The 19,446-nt window shown below is 34.6% G+C and overlaps 1 protein-coding gene across 2 annotated transcripts; it reads right to left on the minus strand.

Moving 5' to 3' along the window:
- Positions 1-1,434: 1,434 nt before the first annotated feature.
- Positions 1,435-16,879, minus strand: LOC108720354 (uncharacterized). Of its 2 annotated transcripts, none has more exons than XM_018444324.1 (3): positions 16,530-16,879; positions 4,641-4,844; positions 1,435-2,486 (listed from the first exon to the last, which is right to left on the minus strand). In XM_018444324.1, exons 1-3 carry the CDS (start codon positions 16,612-16,614, stop codon positions 2,149-2,151), a joined length of 627 nt encoding a protein of 208 aa, XP_018299826.1. In that variant the 5' UTR covers positions 16,615-16,879; the 3' UTR covers positions 1,435-2,148. The 2 variants fall into 2 exon arrangements, with proteins under 2 accessions (XP_018299826.1, XP_018299825.1); XM_018444323.1 differs by having other exon boundaries at positions 1,435-2,504.
- Between the last annotated feature and the right edge of the window lie 2,567 nt (positions 16,880-19,446).

Below are 19,446 nucleotides of genomic sequence, written 5' to 3' on the forward strand. Positions count from 1 at the left end.
CTCTTTTTTTCCTCTTTATTATAAGCACAATGAAATTATCTTGTCTACAACTAACTCCGGCATCGGATCGAGATTTCGTTATACACTTAATCGTGTTTATCTGGGTATTGGCGTAAACGACACGATCAATTTGACTTGAATTTAAATCTCTTCTAGAGGATTGTATGGCACATTCGATCGGGTTTCGTTTCGCCGAAGATTCGTTATAACGAAATCACGATATTCGCCGACGTTTTGTGTGTTTACGGATTTCGATTTTGCGCCAGAAGTGTATTCTCTGACGATGAGGAGCCACACGGAAGCTCTGTCGTGAATGTGACGTTAATTAACGTGTAATTAATATCCCGCGGTTCGCTGTTCACGCGAGGATTTACGATGTCTGTCCTCCTTCGTCCTTATCGTTTAACTGCACTCGCGTGTAGTTGCTCCGCGGCAAACACTTGCTTGCTCTATTATCTTAAATTATTTTTCTCGGCCTCGTTCGCGGGGAGACGCTTCTCATGGCAGTCGATTTGTAATCTACACTAATCGTCCTTAATTGACAGAGTCGATAGGCGATTGGGGCCAATCGCATGCAACGATATCACGTAAAGTTCTCTTAATTCATATATGCTATTTCGCCAACGACAGACGACGACATCGTCGATTGTGACGAGGAGTAAAATGGAAATTTTTTAAAGTTGGTGTGTGTGTGTGTGTGTGTGTGTGTGTGTGTGTGTGTGTGTGTGTGTGTGTACAGTAGATTCATTAACACTTATTTTTAAATCGCAGTAGTTCTAAAAAATACAATAAAAAAGAAACCTCGATAATATTAAATTTACATTTAAACTAAATCGCGATTATTTCGTCTCGGAATGGCAGTGATTGACTGAATCGTTTTTATTCCAATTATATATAATATACTGAAATGTGTTCTGCCTATCAAACTATACATTCCTTAACATCACACATTCAAAACAATTAACGTTCTCACAAACGCATTGACGATTAACTTTTCGCGTGATTCGATTCGCTATTTTCCGCAGGCCGATTAAATTAATTATTGCTCTACAATTAAACAGTATATTTTGAAGTTCATATTGTTTGTCAGTTCAAGGAATTAACGAATGTATCTTTTCTCGTAAGAATTGTTCAATCTTTTTTTCAATTTAAAAAAAATTTTTTTATCAATTTTTTATAACTTATTTTAGAGAATATTCGAGTTTTTGACTTTGATCATATAGCTAATATATCATCTAAGTGTCATTTCGATATTACATGGAAAGGACGGTTTTATTGAACTTTAACAATTTAACTAGACATAAACCTGAAAATTTTGTTGAATGATCAAAATAATTATGTAGAACGCTTAAATTGCTAGGATGTTAAAACTTTTTACAACATTGTTTATCGTGCTTCAGATTTCTACGTAATTTATATTTTGATGGTCCCACAAAATTATTTTTCAGGTCTATATCTAGCGAATTTTTAATTTTCAGTAAAATCGTTCTTTCTGTGCACCGTTGCAGTAAATTCCTTCACATAAGTATTGACTTAGATCTTTTTAGTATCGTTAATTATCATTCTTCTTCCTCTTGTTGTTTCCAGGAAGATATTTATATTAATTTTCGCAATCTGGTGATAGAATTTCATGTAAAATCGTGAAAAATTGATTTAATTTCCTGGAATAATATAAAATTAAATTCTATCTAGAATTATATTGAAACTTCGATCGACGTCACTTCTGTATTATCATGATCTTTCTTGAGATCAATGTATGATAACGATTTTTCGTACAATTTCGTCTCAGAATTCGGTTTCAGTATCCGTCATCTTTTAATCGAAACACAAAAAACGACTTTTTTTTTCGGAATGACGTCAATGCCTTGACTAATGCTTGTCATTTCTGTCAATGGCATCAAGTGAGTTAATTCCTCAGCTATAACAAGAAAGACACACATATAATCACTCCTGTCACTATATTTGTACAATTGCAACAACGGCGTCCAGAACAGCTGCGCTTCTTTCTCGACCAGTCCTCTTCAACGTCGAACTTGTCGGCGACTTTAATAAGGGGATCGCGAGATCGCTTCTCCGCGATTGACTGTCGACTGGCATCAGCGTTGAATCAGGCATTCTTGTCAAAAAGATGAGCCTTTCCAAAATTTCCTACGCTGGCGCCTGCGCCATCGGCCTGTGGATCGGCACGGAAATCACATAGATGTCCAGCTTCTCGCCGGACGTTTTATCGACGATCTCGTTATAGTTGACGGAATCGTAAGAAGGTGGGGCGAACAGATGATAAGGTGGCGGCGGAGTCTCCGTGACTCCGGTTGTATTTAACGTCTCAGCACGTTGCGCATAGGGCACTGTCAGAGGTCGACCGCCTCGTCGGCAGCACCACTCGGAACAGCTGACGATGAGAAAAAACGCCACCAAGCCGCCAAACGAGCCGATGTACCAGACTATCGACCACGGATCCAGTGGGTTCTGCATGTCGCCGTTGACTACAACAAAATGGGAACCTGTGAGCGAGGAGCTCGTTAATAATCAGAAATGTCTTGATTTCGCAAACTACTCTCATGCGAAGGAATCACGGGGATACAATTAGAGTGGCATTCATGTAAAGCGGCTCCAGACGACATGGCCAATGTACGCCACTTTAACTTTACGCACATTCGCAAATATTACCATTTATATGGATAATTATGTATGTCGTGTATGTGCGTAATATTTGCTAAGTTGGCATACATTGACCATGTTGTCTGAAGCTGCCTTAATGAGTATCACAAAATGGTATATTCATGCAAGAATTAAAAGAAAAAAAATTAAGAAAATAATTCTCTACGTTTTTAAGTATGAATTATTTCAAATATTTTAAAATTTAAGTATTTAAGTATTATTAGAAAATTCTTCTCTCTTAGAGAAGATCAGAAATTCTACAATGAAATTACGAGAAGGTATTTTTGACATATTGTTCGCTTCAAAGTAGAAAGAAATATATTTGAGTTGCAAAAGATGTGACAACCGTTTTTATTTGCGATCCACGTTACTCTTTGTTGTTTACTTTAAGATGCCATTCTCGATAGAAATACAAGACAATGAGTGTCGCATCTAAAATTAGTTTGATGCTTCGTTGCTAAAGTACTAGTGGAATCAAAAGCGTTATCAAGAACATTATCTATTTTTCAAATTTACATTTGCAAATATTGTTTGTTATCATACGTAGAAAAAAAAACAGTTTTTTTGCTAGATATATATCAAAGAAACTGGCAAGAAGCAATATAAAAAATTCATGTTGATTTCATGTTTCAAGTTCGCACGATAGAATCAGATGAATATTTTCCATTCTCGATACTCTCGCGATATGAGAATATATGGAAAATTTTCTACAAAAACTACACCCTTTTTTTCCGATTGATGACGTGTGCAAAACGAACATTCTCAATTACTATTAATGCGTGATGTGTACAATGTGAACTCAGAAAGGCGATGCAAATGAAGATAGAACTGCTACATATTTGCATAAATCCTTGGCGCGTGCAGGCGCCGTGAATTGTTCCCTGCAAGTGTGATTTTAACGGGATGCGCGCGAACTTGAGAACTTGATTTCAAATCACCTTCATATCAAATCAGTTTCATATCCTTATCCACTAAGTGATAAGACCGATTCTTCACACTATGCGATTATTATTATGGATATATAATTCTTTATAGTATATTGTGATCTATCAACAGCGCAATAATGTTGAAAATATCACGTAAAATAAAACTTCAATGTACATTGCACACGTTTTTATTTTTTACATGACATTTTCGCTTTATTATGTGTGAATCATAGTCCACTATTGTCTTATTTAACTTAGCGTAACTAAATGTTCGAAAAATTACATCAGATTTTCTAATACTCTTTACACACATTTTCTATTATTACACTGAAAAAGAAGATTAGCTGAATATGGCATAGCGTTTTTAATTGGTTGCAGCAGCTAATTAAAAATGCTATACCATATTTTACCATCTAATTTGCTGCAGCAGCCAGTCTTTTCTTTCAGTGTATTACATCAGTTTCTACTTTTAAACATTTTATCCTCTACTGGTATTTTATAGTTCCGATTAATGAAGTCCTATCTCTCGATATTGTTTGTGCAGAGAATTAAATTAGCATCGAGTCATAAAAACGAAATGTTATGTCGCGCTTCGTGGCAGATAAACTTGAATTTGACAATTTGTCACAGGGAAATATTACAAAGGTCAAGAATATAACGCGATATTGATGGAGCAAAGTAACATTTTACAATGATAATTTTCGTTATCATCGATATGTGCAAATATTTCGCGAAACGCTGAAGGTTGCGATTCGAATAATAAATATAATTACTATGCTTTTAATGGTTTTTAACCTTCGTACAAGGTTTGATATATTAATGCAAAACACAAAATAGATATAAAAAGAATATATCACTGTGTTTTTCGACGTCAATATGTTATTTGACATCAAAATATGTATCGAAATATTATATTCGAACGTGATGCACGAAAACTTGATCTCGAATTGTAGCGGGAAATATGCTATGATTCGTGGTGACACGAGGATAGTGCGCGATACTATTACTATGAAGTCATTCTCGTGCACCAGTAAATATGATTCATGTTCTTACCACTCTCTTCCGTGTCCCTTTCTTTCTCTGTATTCTCCTCCTTGCCCCCGAATGCAATCACGTAGACTGTACCGCCGTCGACGTCGCCGTCGTCGTCGTTGGATTTCGAGTCGACCGAGTGACGATTGTCGTTTACACTGTGAGTTGCTTTATTGCTCTCCATTCGCCTTTCAGCACCGATGCTGTAACTCGACACCGTATGAGCTACGACAAATTATGATCACTTAATTAATTGCACTTAACTTAATGCGCACGAATGCATATGTTATGCTTTCTGAATATTTCTTGCGTTATTTCGTCTTTTAATATAAATATATTTATGAATGTAAATATATTTATAATCACATTACTATTTCCAATACGTGATGCAATAATAAACTACTAAACGTCCAATCTAAGTAAAATATGATTATTACAATTCGATATTGAAACATTAATATTTTATTTAAATTATGTATATTTATTGAAAGTTATTACTATTTATAAAGTTATGTCTATTTGTGACTCTTTCCTTTTACTATCTTTATTTTTTTTTAGTTGCTTTTTCTTCATTTTTCTAAAAGAATTTTTGAGTGTTGAAACGTAGTAAGTACAGATATTTGCCGTTATCTGGCAGTTCTAGCACATTGCATTCTCAAGTAAGGTGCAACTGCACGCGATATATATCATATTGTGCAAAATCTCAGGGCTAAAGATGTTAACACCGAATAAACAACTCCGCCTGTCGCTCGTTAACCTGCATCAAGGTACTTCATGTACCGTTTATTACGAGGCGTAGGCCGTGAAGTCAATATACGTTGAAGAAGATGCCGTCCGCAGCTTCGATTGCGTTGTCGGCGCCAGTCTTATTCCATCTTGTTAGCAAATGCGTATCTTTTATCGCGAATACGAATGATAGCGGGAGAACAGACTCGTAGAAACAGATATACCTGATAATTAACGAGTCAACTGGCTACATTGTTTGAAAAGTTGTCTCGGAGTAATGAACATTAAGTTGGCGATTTTATAGACGAGAACTTCTCATAGCAAGTTTCCTTAAATGTCAACCGAGAGGCACGTATACAGTTTAACTATCGAACAAATTCGATTGGTATAATAAAGATCTTCAATCTCCATGCAATCTTCTAAATGGTTCCTTTTCTTAAGTAATGAGATTAGTACGCAATGTATGGCTAGCATGTTCGAGAGCTATTTCTGCCTATCGAGAAACAGTTAACTTCGCTCGACAAGTTAAATCCATTCTTGAGGAGTCATGTTAGTATTAATTATCAATCAATGAAGTATCTAATCTTCAATTATGAAGGAAGGGAAGTTTCGCGAGTTCAACAATTACGCGTTACAAATCTTAAACTTTTATTTTATCTGTATATAACAGCATTCGCTTTTTTTAAACATATAAGAAAGTAATTATAAATAAAAAAAATGGTTTAATGAAGTCTTAATAGTTTCGCGAATTTAATTTGTATTTGTGCTAATGATTAAATAGTTTCGTTGTTGTTATCTTTTAATAAATAAATAAATAAAACAGTTTTCTCCGTTTTTCTATTGAATTATACATATGAAGAATGTTTTATAGCCGCTTTGTGCTATTTTTAGCTTATTGTTAGGCCTTACAAAGTGGTGAAGCGTGAAATCGATCGAAGCTCGGGCTTTCCTTTTTAAAGAGAAAGAGGAAGAGAAAAAGAGGAGAGAGGAAGAAAGAATACCGATATTGTTACAATTTCTTAAAGCGAGGCGTGGCTGATGTCTTTTAGTTCTTCCAGAATCTCATGTCTCTACCCTGACATGATTATCCGTAACATCCACTACTTACAATTAGCAACAGCGACTAGATTTTGCTTCGATTTTATGGACAAAGTTACCTGTGTAAGAACGTGTGACGAACAGCATTTATCGTAAGAGTTGCTTTCATGCTAACATAAATGCAAATCCGATTTAATGTACTATAATTTGTTATAATTGACTATTTAATATACAATATATTTAATATACTATTTAATATACTATAATTTTCTAATTGGCTATGAATATTTTAGCAGATTGAAACATATATTAATTTCATTGTACAAACGTTTAAACCAATAATATATCAAGTTTGTATAATGTATTAAATATTTATAATCGAAAGGATGAAAAATACCGTTTCGATAATTAATTCTTTTTATCGTTAATATTTCTTTTCATTAATAACATACTATTAAGAGATAGAACATTAAATGAAAATTTGACTGGTCAAGTTAAAAATTTAGCTTCTCAGATAAATTTCATCTTTATATATAATTTCATGTTTATATATAATTTGATAGACATTTTCAAAAACGTAGGAGAGATACTTGATTTATAATGCTACCGGAGATGAACACGTATCTGCATGTAAACATGTTCGTTTTTCGTCTGTTGATTCATATAAGTCGTCGTCGAAGGTCGCGTGTAATTAAAGACGAAGTCACGAGAGAGAGAGAGAGAGAGAGAGAGAGAGAGAGAGAGAGAGAGACAAATGGAAAGGAGAGAGAAATAGAGACAGAGAAAGGAGGAGCAACTCGTGACACTTGTACGCGTGTAAATAATATATCTATTATATTATTTCTGGCTAATTCATCGGAATCTGAGTTAAGCCTACGTTTCACAGATCACGTACGCTTTTCCGTTAAAGAAAAACGATTACGAAAATGAATTCCTACCGGTTGAGACACAGGGGGCAATTTAAGTCGCGACAGATGAAAATCTCGATTTTTACAGGATGCGTACGGCTGATGTAACCGCTAGCAATAAAACAACTACACATACATATACATATATGAAAGATCTCGAATACTATGTGTCTTTGTTCACGATTTACAATTGTCGGGGCGTCGCACGCGCATATAGCAAACGGTATCATTAGCGTCGTTACGATATTATGCGACGGGCGTTGCATTTACGTAACGGTTTTTTCTCTCTCTTTCTTATTTGCAATCGCGAGTCATGTTCCAAGTCAAGCGATCGATGTTCAAATGTTCGAACGCAATGCAGTCGGCTACGCCCAAAATGTAAATCTTTTGCCTATGACCAATGACCGGTGAAGCTCGCAAGGTTACGTTATTTACGACGTGAAGTTTTATTCTGAGCACATACACGTTCACTTTTGTCACATCACATGTTGAAACTCAATCTGTCGGTACTTGGTAGTATCGTTGATATCTTCTGTCTGCTGGGACAACAATCGCATGATCTCTTTCCGCTAATTCGTCGTAATACAAAATGCAACCGTTCTGAGAAAAAGACGCATCGATTCGAAAAGAAAAACACTGAAACATTGTTATTTATGCCTGACAAAGTACTTAAGGCTCATTAACTTCATTTCTGTATGCTCCCTGACGTCTATACTCTAAATGGAGTTCAAGACCTACATACTTACGTTTATCTCGAAAATATCTGCCACTAAATATTATAAGTATACTGTTTTTACATTTTTGTATAAAAAGACGTTAATTTTAACATTTTTGCATGTCTCAGAAAGTTTACTATACGTTTTTAAGTTAAAAAAAATTAACATTTTATTTTTAACAATGCACATGTCAAAGATTTTATTTTAGTTTTAATGCGAAATTGATATTTCATTATATAAAATAGAAAAACAGAGAGAGAGAGAGGGGGGGGGGAGAGAGAGAAAATAATCACTAGAAGCGTGAAATGTTGACATTGCTGCGGCATATTTATTGTATCATTGTTAAGAAACATCGTATATACACTTCATGTCGCTTCGCACTGATAAACTCTTCATGCAAACTTTTGAACTTTGCAACGGAAGTCTGCTTAAAGTCTTCGCGTTCAAGCATCTCCTCGTGAAAACGACTCCTTCCGTCGCGAGAATGTTGTTTGTAAAGTTTTACCTGATGCAAGTACGGTGCTGTAGTAGATCGTGGTTACGGAGACATCGGGTTGATCGAAATATTTGCGAAACTCCAGGCAGTAACAAAATCGAGATAAATCGCCATTGCCGGTAGCAATGAGTAATATTTTATGATATCTTCCGGATTGTGAAAATTGTACAAATCAAGCATAATAAGAAAAAACTGTTTTACATTGCGATTTTATTAACTTCAATGTAAATCACATCTTGAGGTATCACAGAAATTAATTTTAATGATATTACTCATATATCTTCGATTAACTTTTTTTCTTTTTTTGTAATCAGATTATTATCATGATTGTCTTCCCGCAATATTTGAATTAAATTTTTCGAGATTACTTTTTTTTTTATTTTTTTTCATTGTAAGACCGATCTTCCAATCGACAGGTTTAGAAGATATTAAATTGATAAATATTTTAAAACTCGATTATCGCAGCAGTCGGATATTATATCTTTCTTTCATCTCTTGTAAAGTATATACATATGTGTTGCGTGATGAAATATTCTTTATGCATCTACGTACGTGCGTTATCGTAACGTGGAAAGATACACACGTGTAAATATAGCTCAAAAGCAAGGTTTCATATATACATTTTAATGATCGTATAAATCCGACGATATCACTCACTACTGAATTGTTAATTCATGAAGCTGTCGTTAGATGCATGTATTCAGTCATTGTCGTCGTTGATCACTATGCAATTCATTAATGTTAATTATTGTAATTATTTCTTTTCAAAGCGATGTAAAATTTCACTTTAAAATGAAACGAGAATATAAACTGACCCTAACGTCGATTTTAATAAGATATTTATAAAGCATTCATATCTTTTCATATCTTTTCTGAAATACGTAAACGTCTCATTTATGAATATATTGCTGCGTAAGTTCTATTTATGCTGATATGATGCAAATCAAGTTAAAATATCTTGTATCAAAATCCAATATATCGTCATTGTTATTTATGAGGTAAATTTTCATTTTTTTCATCTTTATCAGATATTGTCCTCGTTGTTCGTATTTGTGGCATAAAATTTTTCAAATCATTGACGACAAGTGCAAACGCTTACAGTACCTTCATCATGTGTCATACAAACGAGTTTTTGCTTCGTTTTATGCACGGTTTATCAACGAAGGAAAAATTCGTAAAGCAAGCAATATCTTATCTGTGTCGTATTTTAACAACTACTTTTCATATTTATACGACGTACATGTTTCGAGTTCTATTGTCATTCGGGCGACAATAGAAAATACAATATCTCCTTCTTTACATCGCATCGTATAGATAACATTTGTATTAGAAGTTTCTTAGAACCGATAAGATTTCTATATTTAAAGCAACTATTGGATTAGATAAAATGCTTACGCGACAATCTAACGTACGAAAACTTATATTAGGGTGTATCTGAAATAACGCCCACTAATTATACAGTGCTATTCCTATACGGAAAAAAAATGTTTTTAGTTTACAGCTAATTCTGATTAACTGAAATTGCATTAGCTACTGTAATTATGAATTTGCTAATACATACAAAAGATTTGCTGCTGTAGCTAATGTAAGGACGTGATAGCAAAATATGCATGTCTGTTACAGATCGATTTATTTAGCAATATGAAGTTAGCTATCACAGTTATGTCGGATATATCCGTGTAAAAGAAAATTATCTCTATCACAGTTAAATATTTGCTGAAACTGTACTTGCTACCAAATTGTCTGTTACACAGAAAACGTTTGCTGCAATGATCAATACATCGATATAATAGCAAAATGCTTGTCTGTTACAATGATAATATTTAGGTCTCACAGCTAATGGAAATTAGACCTCGCAGATACGACGTTAGGTATCCATATAATGGATACCTAACGTCGTATTACTAAATTTAGCTGCCATACCTAATTTTTAGCTGTGGCAGCTAATATTTTTTTTCCATGTAATAAAAAAACTAAGTCCTCTATCATTTTGCAATTTTTGCAATAGTTAATGAGATAATAATTTCTAAAGATTGCTGAATAAACGGATAAAATCGATGTTTAAGATACCTTTCAGTGTTCTTTGTGAAATATTTTGAAGATGTTTCTTAAAGAACTCTTAAAGATATCTTAAAGTTGTCTTATACACGTCGATTTTAGACATTTTTTGCTCATTGGATAACTAAAAAAATATTGCGAAAATTGCAAAATGGTAGGGAACTTTTCATATATTTTAATGATATATGTACATAAACAATGTAAAATGATTACAGGTGATACGTGATTGCTACATGGCCGTAGGAGTTCGCAACGGAGCCACGATTCCAATCGTTGGTGAAAATCGTTATCGCATTTCCCGCGTGTCTCATGAAATTAATCGCGCGCGAGTGACTATCGCGAGTGCCGATTTAAATATCGTGCGATTATCATAGAATGTCAATCGTCCGTTCGAAATCGCGAGTTTAAAGCGAATACATAAAAGGAAAGTCTCTCGGGAGTGCGGTCTTGAAGTGTTGGGCGATATTATTTATTGCGTTAATTAAAACATTATGCAACAATTAGAACTGATTTCAACCAATTTGTACACGTGTTTTGGCTTTCGGCAAAAGTAGAAGGTTATCAGAAACTACGTCGATAAAGCAACGGAAAGCCGTGGAGCGTATTGGGTAAGTCAAATTATTTGTAATATTTGCATTCACACACTTAATTGTTAATTATAAACGGAGTAAAGTTATTCGTTTAGGAATTGTATTCTTATTGCAAAAAGTAACGACACCTAAATGGTTTCCATTTGTAACGATCGAAGACCGAATCTTATATTGCGGAATTTTATATTGCGAAGACGGTCTCTGAATCGCACTATAAAATTCTGTAATATTAAATATTTTATAACATTCCAAATTAAAAATAGTAATCAACTATACCATCAGAATCGATTAATAATGAGTCTTATTGTGATAGGATTGAACAAATAGATTCCTAGAAACCTCGATCGTAATTCATTATTTTATTAAGCAATAAATATTGTCCATTGTTGGTATTGGTCCAATTAACTACGAACGTGCGTGTGCAATCATTCTGTGCGTTTCTCAAAGCTACTTTAATTTCGATGGCACTATCGTGATAACATTGTTTGCTCTATCAACAATTATAACCGGCGCTTTTATATAACAGCTGAATAATTGGAATCGACGCTTCGACAATCGGTCATATCTACGTCTGTTGCCGTATTAAAATGTGGTATATTTTTAACATACGTTCGCGCAAAAAGAGTGTAAAAAAGAAAAGGAAAATAAGCGGAAAATAAGGCTGCAGGTGCTATGCGTAATTGTTCCCTAATAGGTAATCAAATCAGACAGTGATGGTGTAAACAAGTGACGTAATCATCGAGATACGTCGGTGAAAAACAAACCGATCGTGCTCACGAAATCATGCCAACGTATATAACACGAGATTTGGATTTTCCTTCGATTCTCCTTTACAACGTGTGACCTTCGATCGAGAGCCTCTCTTATGACCTTCGAGAGTATCGTTCGCGTTCAAGTTAGTTTTTTACAGTCTCTCTGCTTCTGCTTGCCCTTCTCGCCCGGATTAACTCACGTTCTTGCTAACCTGCTTCATCTCTGAATACTTCAGGTCTTTGTCTTGTTAAGAGGCTGAGTCTAACTAAAAGTCGAGCTCGATAAGATGACTGATACGTATACGAGTGCATCGATTGATATTGAGTAATTATTAATGGCGTTGTTCCAAATTTAATGCCTCTTAGGATACGATCAACAAAGTAGATGTATTTGTTATCGCTGCGATATATTGATATTTATATAAACGAAATTCCCTTTCCATTGATATTGTCATACAGTATTTTTACATTAGACTTAATTAAATCGAAATATACAGAAGTATATTTGAATGTACAGAGAAATTTCTACATTATTTTATTTCACATGTACTACTGATAGGAAGTTAAGTTTTGGGGGGAGAGAGTGGACCTTTTATTATATTCACAGACAGAGAGAAAAGGTTTCGCAGTGTAGCCAATAAAATGTTACGCTGAGTGCTGCTTCGTGATTCTACTTAATGACTCGATCGCGGTAGTTTTCTGAAATAGACGTAGAAACGCGCCTAATTGTACTTGAAGAGTACAATTGTATCTGAAGAATTGCGAAATTATCCGGAACTTTATCCGCCCAGGAAGTTTTCGTACTCCATAACTGTACTTTTGTGACCAAGTTCGGCGAGTGTTCTTGGCGTCGCTTCAAGTTCCGTGATCACCGTGTATTATTATCGGAAGTATTGTTAGGCAAGTTTAAGAGGGTACCAAGAGCATTGTCAGCGAATACGTATCGACGAGTATCGTTATTCTTTCAGGAGAGAATTTACTTCGGACTTTACTTTTTCTTCTTTTCTCTCCCACTCAGCTCTCGTCTAGGTATAGTTTTAAAGTGGAATGCTTTATTAAAGTATAATATTTCAAAGTCAAGTATGTGTAAGACTTCATATGATGTCATCTAGGCAGATATTGTATAGAAATCGCAATATTGGAACTTGGCTCTCCAAACAGCACGACATTTGTAACATATACATCAAGATAAATGCCGCCATTTATACTAATTGCTTATTAATATTAAATGATAAAAATATCCAGTTACAATTAGACCAAGAGAGAAAAATTTCTGATTGAAAATGAACGAATCAGAAGATTCTGATCACATACCAATAAAAATTCTAATTATATTTCAACTAGAATTTAATAAACTCAACCAGAAAATTCTGATTTATTCAGGTTTACAATTCCAATTAATGTAACCTTTTTCCAGTATACCGTTTTTAATCTACAATCATATTATCGCGATGTTAATTTTAATAATAAATTTGTTAAGTTCAGAACTAATTTTTCCTTCGGAACAAAGTAGCGAGAAAATTTGTGTCTTTAAGTCTACTTAAATGTAGGAAGTTTCATCGTAATTGTATGAAGGATCCACAGGATGTATTCGAGGCTAGAGGTATAACGGTTCCCCGCTCGCTTTTGTACTATATTTAGTAACATGAACATTATGTGTGCAATTGTATGCTCGTACATCCATTAACTGGGCGTCTAGACGGATTATTCGATCGGTTGGATAAAAATTCGAAAGATATTTGGCATGGTTCAAATATGTTTACAATCTATATATTAGAAAGTTTCAAGTTGACCTCTTACTACACATATGACACGGTTAATGGCGATATGTAATATTTTCAACAAGATTTATTACGAGTATCTATATCGATACTTACTAATATCATTGCATATTAAGAGATACCTATAATTTCAGCGTTAATAATAATATAAAATAACCTGTAGCAATAAAAACGTTTGAGAAACTCTGCTGTGATCAATCTTTTTATACAAATTGTGTCGCGGTAAAAACTATCACATTCTTCGAATAGGTACTTAAGATCTCGATTATTCAAGAGTGAGGTATCGAAAAAAGTCGTTGCATTGGTATCGCGCAGACGCTATTGAATTATTACGGCGTATTCTCGTTAATAAAATAACATTTTTACAATCTTCGCGCACGGTTTCTCGATATTTCATGCGATATCTAAATTTCCGCGAAGAAAATTTTGGCCACCGAATGGGATCACGAGATGAATATTAGATGAATGGTTTATTTTATATTTACTCCAGTTTTCGCTCTGAAACGTTATCCTATTTAGACAAAAATTAGTCGGGGTTGTTAATCTAAATAATGCTCACGCATTCTTGCAATTGCAACGCTATCAAATGTGATATTTTTAGTCACGTGAGAGCGTTGATTATCGATATATTAGTCAGATAAAAGCGTGAAGCGAGGCAGTACAGGATCAACTATCTAGTCTAACTGCTTTATATCACAGTTATTGAGTTATCCAAGATATTTCTCGAATGAGTGTATTTAAAAATGCACGGGAAAGGGAGAGCAGAAGTTACGGGAGAATGATCGAAACTTTGGTGCCGATCGAACTTTCATACACTGGAAGCGAATCAAGTCCGTCTGACTCTGGCAGGCAAACAGTTCAAGCGAAATTCTCGTCGACTGCGAGAACGCGTGCGAGATAAATCTGTCATTCACACAACGGCAGTATGCAAAATCTACGCGCGACAGAACACACACGGTGCAATCACGGATTTAACCGCGAGCTTCGCGATACGAGTTCTTTCGAGAACCGCCTGTGCGATTAGTGATTTTCCTACCGCGTTTGTGCGACCTTCGAATGCGAATTCGATACAAGCTATTTCGATAAGAAATCATCATGCGAGAAAGAAAAAAGACGCATAAATTGAATCGCGCGGCTAATTGGAAATTGATGGGAAAAGTATTATGTGTGTATTCCTTTCTCCAGAAATTTGTCTATTGCAATTTATATGTATAAAGTATCGCGTATTGAGAAATTTAATGATTTCAAAGGGAGATTTTAAAAATTAAAATCAAGTAAAATATTTGTTTGCACAAAGTTTCATAAATTGAAAAAAATATTGTTTACATGTTTATTCTTATTAATGTGTGTATAGTCATAATATAAAATGTTAAAATAATATATGAATTTTAAAGCTCGTTGCTTAATTTTAAATTTTAATTTTACTTGATATTTTATTCTTAGATTATTGTATAGTTCACGTCAGTACGAGTAATATCAAGAGTGATTTGACATAATTCTTGGAAAATCTCTCGTCTTTCTTGATGGAAGGAACTTGGCTAATATATGCATTAATGCTTGCTTAAGATATGCGCTAATTGACTATGAGAAATTAAGGTCCGACACGAGATGGATTAGACTTAGATTAATTAATAGAAGGCTACAAACTGAAGGATTAAATCGAATTATTGAAATCTCATAATCATATCGATTGCGTCGTGCTTTGAATAATATAAAGTTACCTATATTCGGAGTTGGATCGATTGAAATGCGGTCCAACGAACCAGACTTCTTCAAGCGTATTGATAAAACCTTCTGCTATATCTTTCCTTTTTTTTCGTTATCTTTCATTTTGGTGTACATGAATTACTTCGGGTTGCAGATATCGCGTTTCATCTTCGTACTCCAATAATATAGTACTCTGTGATCTAAGTGCAATATTCGAAGCGTTTCTAAACGGAAATGACACCAGATTTAACCCTAAATAGTTTAAGTAAGGTCCATGACCTATGAGTATTAGATCCAATGAAATATCTGACGCGATATTTATTCGCGTACTGATGTGAAGTTCACAATAGTCTAAGAATAAAACAGATATAATTAAAATTTTAAAATATGGCTTTAAAGCTATAAGTATTTTACATTAATTCTTTTTATTACATATATATATATTGTATATATATATATATAAAATTGGATAATACTACATGGTGAAAATATTTTTTCATAAATATTTCAAAAATATTTTATTAATGTTTATATAATTTTCTAAATATTAATAGAGAATTTTATATATATATATATAATTCTATTAATTCAAAAACATATAGAAATGAATCGAATATTTTTCTATGAAAAATACTTTTGTCATCTTGTGTTATCACTTTTGAGAGTCATGATTAATGCAATCTCGTTAGAGTGCTGTTTTATTATATTTGTTTTTAAAGATCTAAGAAAAATATTTAAATAATGTTTACGATTAATTTCAAGTAAAATACGTAGCGCAGCTGCAAGTCATTTACGGGTTTTAACAATTTAAATGCGATCACACGATCGATAGGCGATTCACGTACGTGCTACGGTGTCAACACTCGAAACAGGTTATTACCAAAAGTGACCGAAGATCTTGCAAAACTGATTCACGCCTTCGATGGATATATTAGAAAACCAGAAAAATTAGATATATTCATTCCATCACAATTATAATTATCATTAATGCGTAAATTCACTGAAAGTATTGTAATTTCCGGCGGGAAAAACTTACACAATGAATCATAAGATCTCGTGTTTGTTCCGTCGATTCTGAGATACATTTTATTATGATACATGATATTAAATACGCCAAAACTCCGTCAAAAACGCATACCTGATAAGGGCGCACTGAGGAAGGCCTGGTTGCTCGCCACAAGGAACGAAACGATAACGAAGAGGCACCACGCAAAAACGATCATTCTGGGGTCGAAATGATTGTTGAGTAGCAGCAAGACGTTCAATCGACTGCTCGACTGATCTGTGCACCACGTTAATGTTCACGCGGTTGTTTTCGCGAACGTGAGCGCGATACACGTGATGTTTATTGCACACACGCGACAAACACGAAAGAAAAAAGAAAAGAAAGAAAGAAAGAAAGAAGGTTTCTAGTTCAAACACGTTTTTCCACTCTTTCTCTCATGCACGAGACACGCCGCGCAGACGACTCGGCTTCGCCGACTTCTCCGACCGGTTAGCCAGCAGTGAACTGCTCGTGTTCCTGCCTCGGGTATCGTAATATACATAAAGTCGCCAGATAAGCCACGGCTGACACCCCACCACGGACGCGCCTCGTCGTGGGACGGCCCGTTTCTGCTCGCTCTCTGGTGCGCGCCGCTAAAGAGAGCTTGAAATCCTCGCCTCTCGGTGTGAAGTACAACGTGATTCCGCTCGTCTCTCTCCTTCCAGTCTTCTCCAGCCTTCTGTAGGACGATAGCTATCACGACGCTTGTAATTCTTCATCGTGACTGTGTGATTCTTCATTGTGATTACGATTAACATTACTCACACCTTCGTTGATTAATATACTCCGGTTAATGCAGCATTTATCGAAATAGATAATGTTAATATAATTTTAAGTACTATGTACACTTAATGATGCTTTGTATTCTCGGACTGAATCAGTTTTCATAAATTGATATACCTTTCATTTCGTATCTAGATTCTTAAAGTATACACAGCGTTCTTTTCTTCTTTTTTAAAACATGCAAAGTAGGGAGTGGTATGTTGAAGGCCACATGTAAGTTCAAACATATACCAATGGCGTAAGGATGTTCACTTAAAAGATCTCTCGTTGATAGTCGAGAAGTTGATAACTGGCATGTGAATCGTTAAGTGATGAAAAAGGAACGGATAATAAAAGAAACGATAATGTCCGATTGTATCATAAAAAGTCGCACAATTTCTCTCAGTCATGCTGTGAAAATATTAACACCGCCAGTTTGTCAAGGTCATTTAATGATCAGTCGAGAGATGAAATAGTCGAAGTCCTCTCGTCACTGCACACAATACGATTGCTACATGTTTTCGCGTTCGCTGATCTCGCCGAACTGGACGTCAGATTTTCGAGGGAACGTGGAGACGCGGTTCGATCTTTTACTTTTAAAGCATCGAACGTGCGAAATCCGAAATCCTCTTTCTCCAACTTACCGACATTTCTGTAAGCTTTCTCTCACGTATTCATATATGCATACGAATACGTGAGCTCTTCGAGAAATCGTGTGATAGATATCGCCATATTTCCTTACAATATCACTATTAAATTGCAAAAATTCGTCAAAAATAATTTACGTTTTCAGCTTGCGGCTGTACTTTTACGGAGAGAGTTCGTACACGAGAGATAATAAATATTTATAATTATATAAAGTTACCGGAACTATAAATATTTGCCTTTTTCTCTTTCGCGAGACACTCCGCGCAGAAATAGTGGAAAGATGTTTGGAAACTTACGCGGTAATTATAACAACTTTAATGAAAGTTTTATATATGTTGCTTCAGTATAAAAATAGTAAGAATTCCAAATTTTTATTAATAATAAATCATCGATAATAATGTTGCATTTTCCGAGAGAAGATGTGCATTTTTGTTTCGATGTAAATGAGCAATAAAAACGTACATTATGTACGTAAATTATATGTATATAGTTTCTGGATAAGATTTGGCACGTGTTTTACCGACGCAATCCATTAGAGAAATAATGATTAATGAGAATCATATGATGTTCCCGCGGATAAGAAAATCATTCAATCACGATAATGAACAAGATTTTATCTTTCAGCGAAATGATAGATACTGCGTAAAAGAGTATGAAAACTCAATGAAAATCCAGTACGTCAGTTTTCCTCAGAAGAAATTACCTTAATAATGATCTTGCCTACGTATATTACCTTATACGTATATTATCTTATGCCGCCGCGTCATCCATGTAGATACAGCTGTAATGGAAAAAATGAAAAACTGATTTGCGACCGGGTATTTTTACCACTTTTCAAACACTTTCTGCCAGTAATCGTGCTAATCCGGCTGCGCGAACGATCGTGACGATCGACTAAAAATATCAATATGATATTGATACGTGCTGTGTTCTTCTATCGTCCATCCACGCGATAAGATTCGCAAACAATTTTTTCTGCCGTGGCCTTAAAATCGGAGCAATAGACCTTGATATGCGATATCATTAGTATCTTATTTAGTATCATTCTTAGAATTCATCGTTCAGATCATCGTCCTGACCAATGTCTGAGACTCAATAAGACGTGAGGCACGTGAGATGCATGTAATAAACAAGAATCAAATCAATTCCATATGATATTAATACGTTTTTATATATATTTTTATATAGTTATCTTTTATAGTTTTGTTTATTTTATTTTTATCTTATTTTTCCTCATTAATTTATGTCCTTGAAAAAATTTATTATACTTTCGATACTCTGATATCTTTATAGGCACGTCCGTCGATCGAAAACGCTTTACATTAAATAGACCTTGACGATTAATGCACATCTTCATTGTTGCGACTCTTATGTCATTGTTGTTTAACTTGTGATGTCATCGCTGATCTAATGTCATGGCTAAGACCCGTTGAATACGAGTTGGAAGAAGAAGATTGATAGGACGTTCGCGTTTCAGAATGTATCGGAAGAACAGGAGATTTGAATCTAAAGAAATCTAAACTCTGCGTTTCTGCAAATGTTACAGAACATAGCGCAAATGAAAAAAAAAAAAACACAGACATTACTCACCTTTCAACTA

The sequence above is a fragment of the Mycetomoellerius zeteki genome, unplaced genomic scaffold (genome assembly GCF_001594055.1).
Source record: "Mycetomoellerius zeteki isolate Tzet28-1 unplaced genomic scaffold, Tzet1.0 scaffold149, whole genome shotgun sequence".
Lineage (NCBI taxonomy): Eukaryota > Metazoa > Arthropoda > Insecta > Hymenoptera > Formicidae > Mycetomoellerius > Mycetomoellerius zeteki.